Source organism: Antrostomus carolinensis, unplaced genomic scaffold, assembly GCF_000700745.2.
Source record: "Antrostomus carolinensis isolate BGI_N321 unplaced genomic scaffold, ASM70074v2 scaffold43687, whole genome shotgun sequence".
Classification (NCBI taxonomy): Eukaryota; Metazoa; Chordata; class Aves; order Caprimulgiformes; family Caprimulgidae; genus Antrostomus; species Antrostomus carolinensis.
The window spans coordinates 1-777 of NW_010326091.1; the positions used below are offsets into that span (position 1 = coordinate 1).

The 777-nt window shown below is 61.0% G+C and overlaps 1 protein-coding gene across 1 annotated transcript in view; it reads right to left on the bottom strand.

Moving 5' to 3' along the window:
* Positions 1–91: 91 nt before the first annotated feature.
* The window catches only part of LOC104527676 (short-chain dehydrogenase/reductase family 9C member 7-like), a gene marked incomplete at both ends in the record, with an annotated part of 1,024 nt that continues 338 nt past the window's right edge, over positions 92–777 (bottom strand). The window contains 2 exons of the mRNA XM_029085830.1: positions 92–255; positions 689–777. The exon at positions 689–777 is cut by the window's right edge and continues 161 nt beyond it. Coding sequence (XP_028941663.1) covers positions 92–255; positions 689–777 — 253 coding nt within the window. The remainder of the gene's footprint in view (positions 256–688) is intronic.

Sequence of the window (777 nt, forward strand, 5' to 3'; positions counted from 1 at the left end):
CAGTGCTCTTGGCATCTGGGTGGGCAGAGGGGGATCAGTCTTGCCCGGCACACCTTGGGTTCACCAAGGAGTGCTGGAGAGATGTACTCACAGGTCTCCAGGTAATGGGGGCCATAGGCTGCCTGGATCTCCGCCGGGAGCCGTTCCCAGAGGTCCCTGAAGCCCTTCACCGCCGGCACGGGGTTGATCATTTCCGTCCGGAACCCGCCGGGTTCGATGATGGAGACCTGCACCCCAAAGGGCCGCATCTCACGCCTGGCTGGGGAAGAGCCATCAACCCCACGGCCTGAGCTGCTGTCCCATGCTGAGCAGGGGGGGAATGAGCTGTGTGGGGTGAGGGGAAGCCCATGACCCCCCCTGGACACCCCATCATCCCCCAGGTGGTTGCAAGGGACCTCTCTCTTTGCTCAAGTGTTTCTGGAAAGTCTTCTTCTGATTGCACCATGGCTGCCCCAGCTGTGTCCTGGTTTCTCAACCTGGGGGTGACTGTGTGAGTATTTCACAAGCCCCCGCCCTGACTCACAAATCTGCTCTGTGAGGATGTAACTGGGTGCAACATAAAACCCTGTGTGGGGCAAGTGGGGCAGAGCCACCTGGCAAACCTACACCTGCCAATGCTCACCCAGCTGCTGGATGAGCCCCAGCACAGGGGAGCACTGGGGGCTGCTGATGGCCACCACCACTGTACCTGAGAGTGTCGGAGAAGGCCTCCACGCCATGCTTGGAGATGCAGTACCCCCCGCCAAAGGAGGCAAGCCGGCCCATCACGCTGCTCAT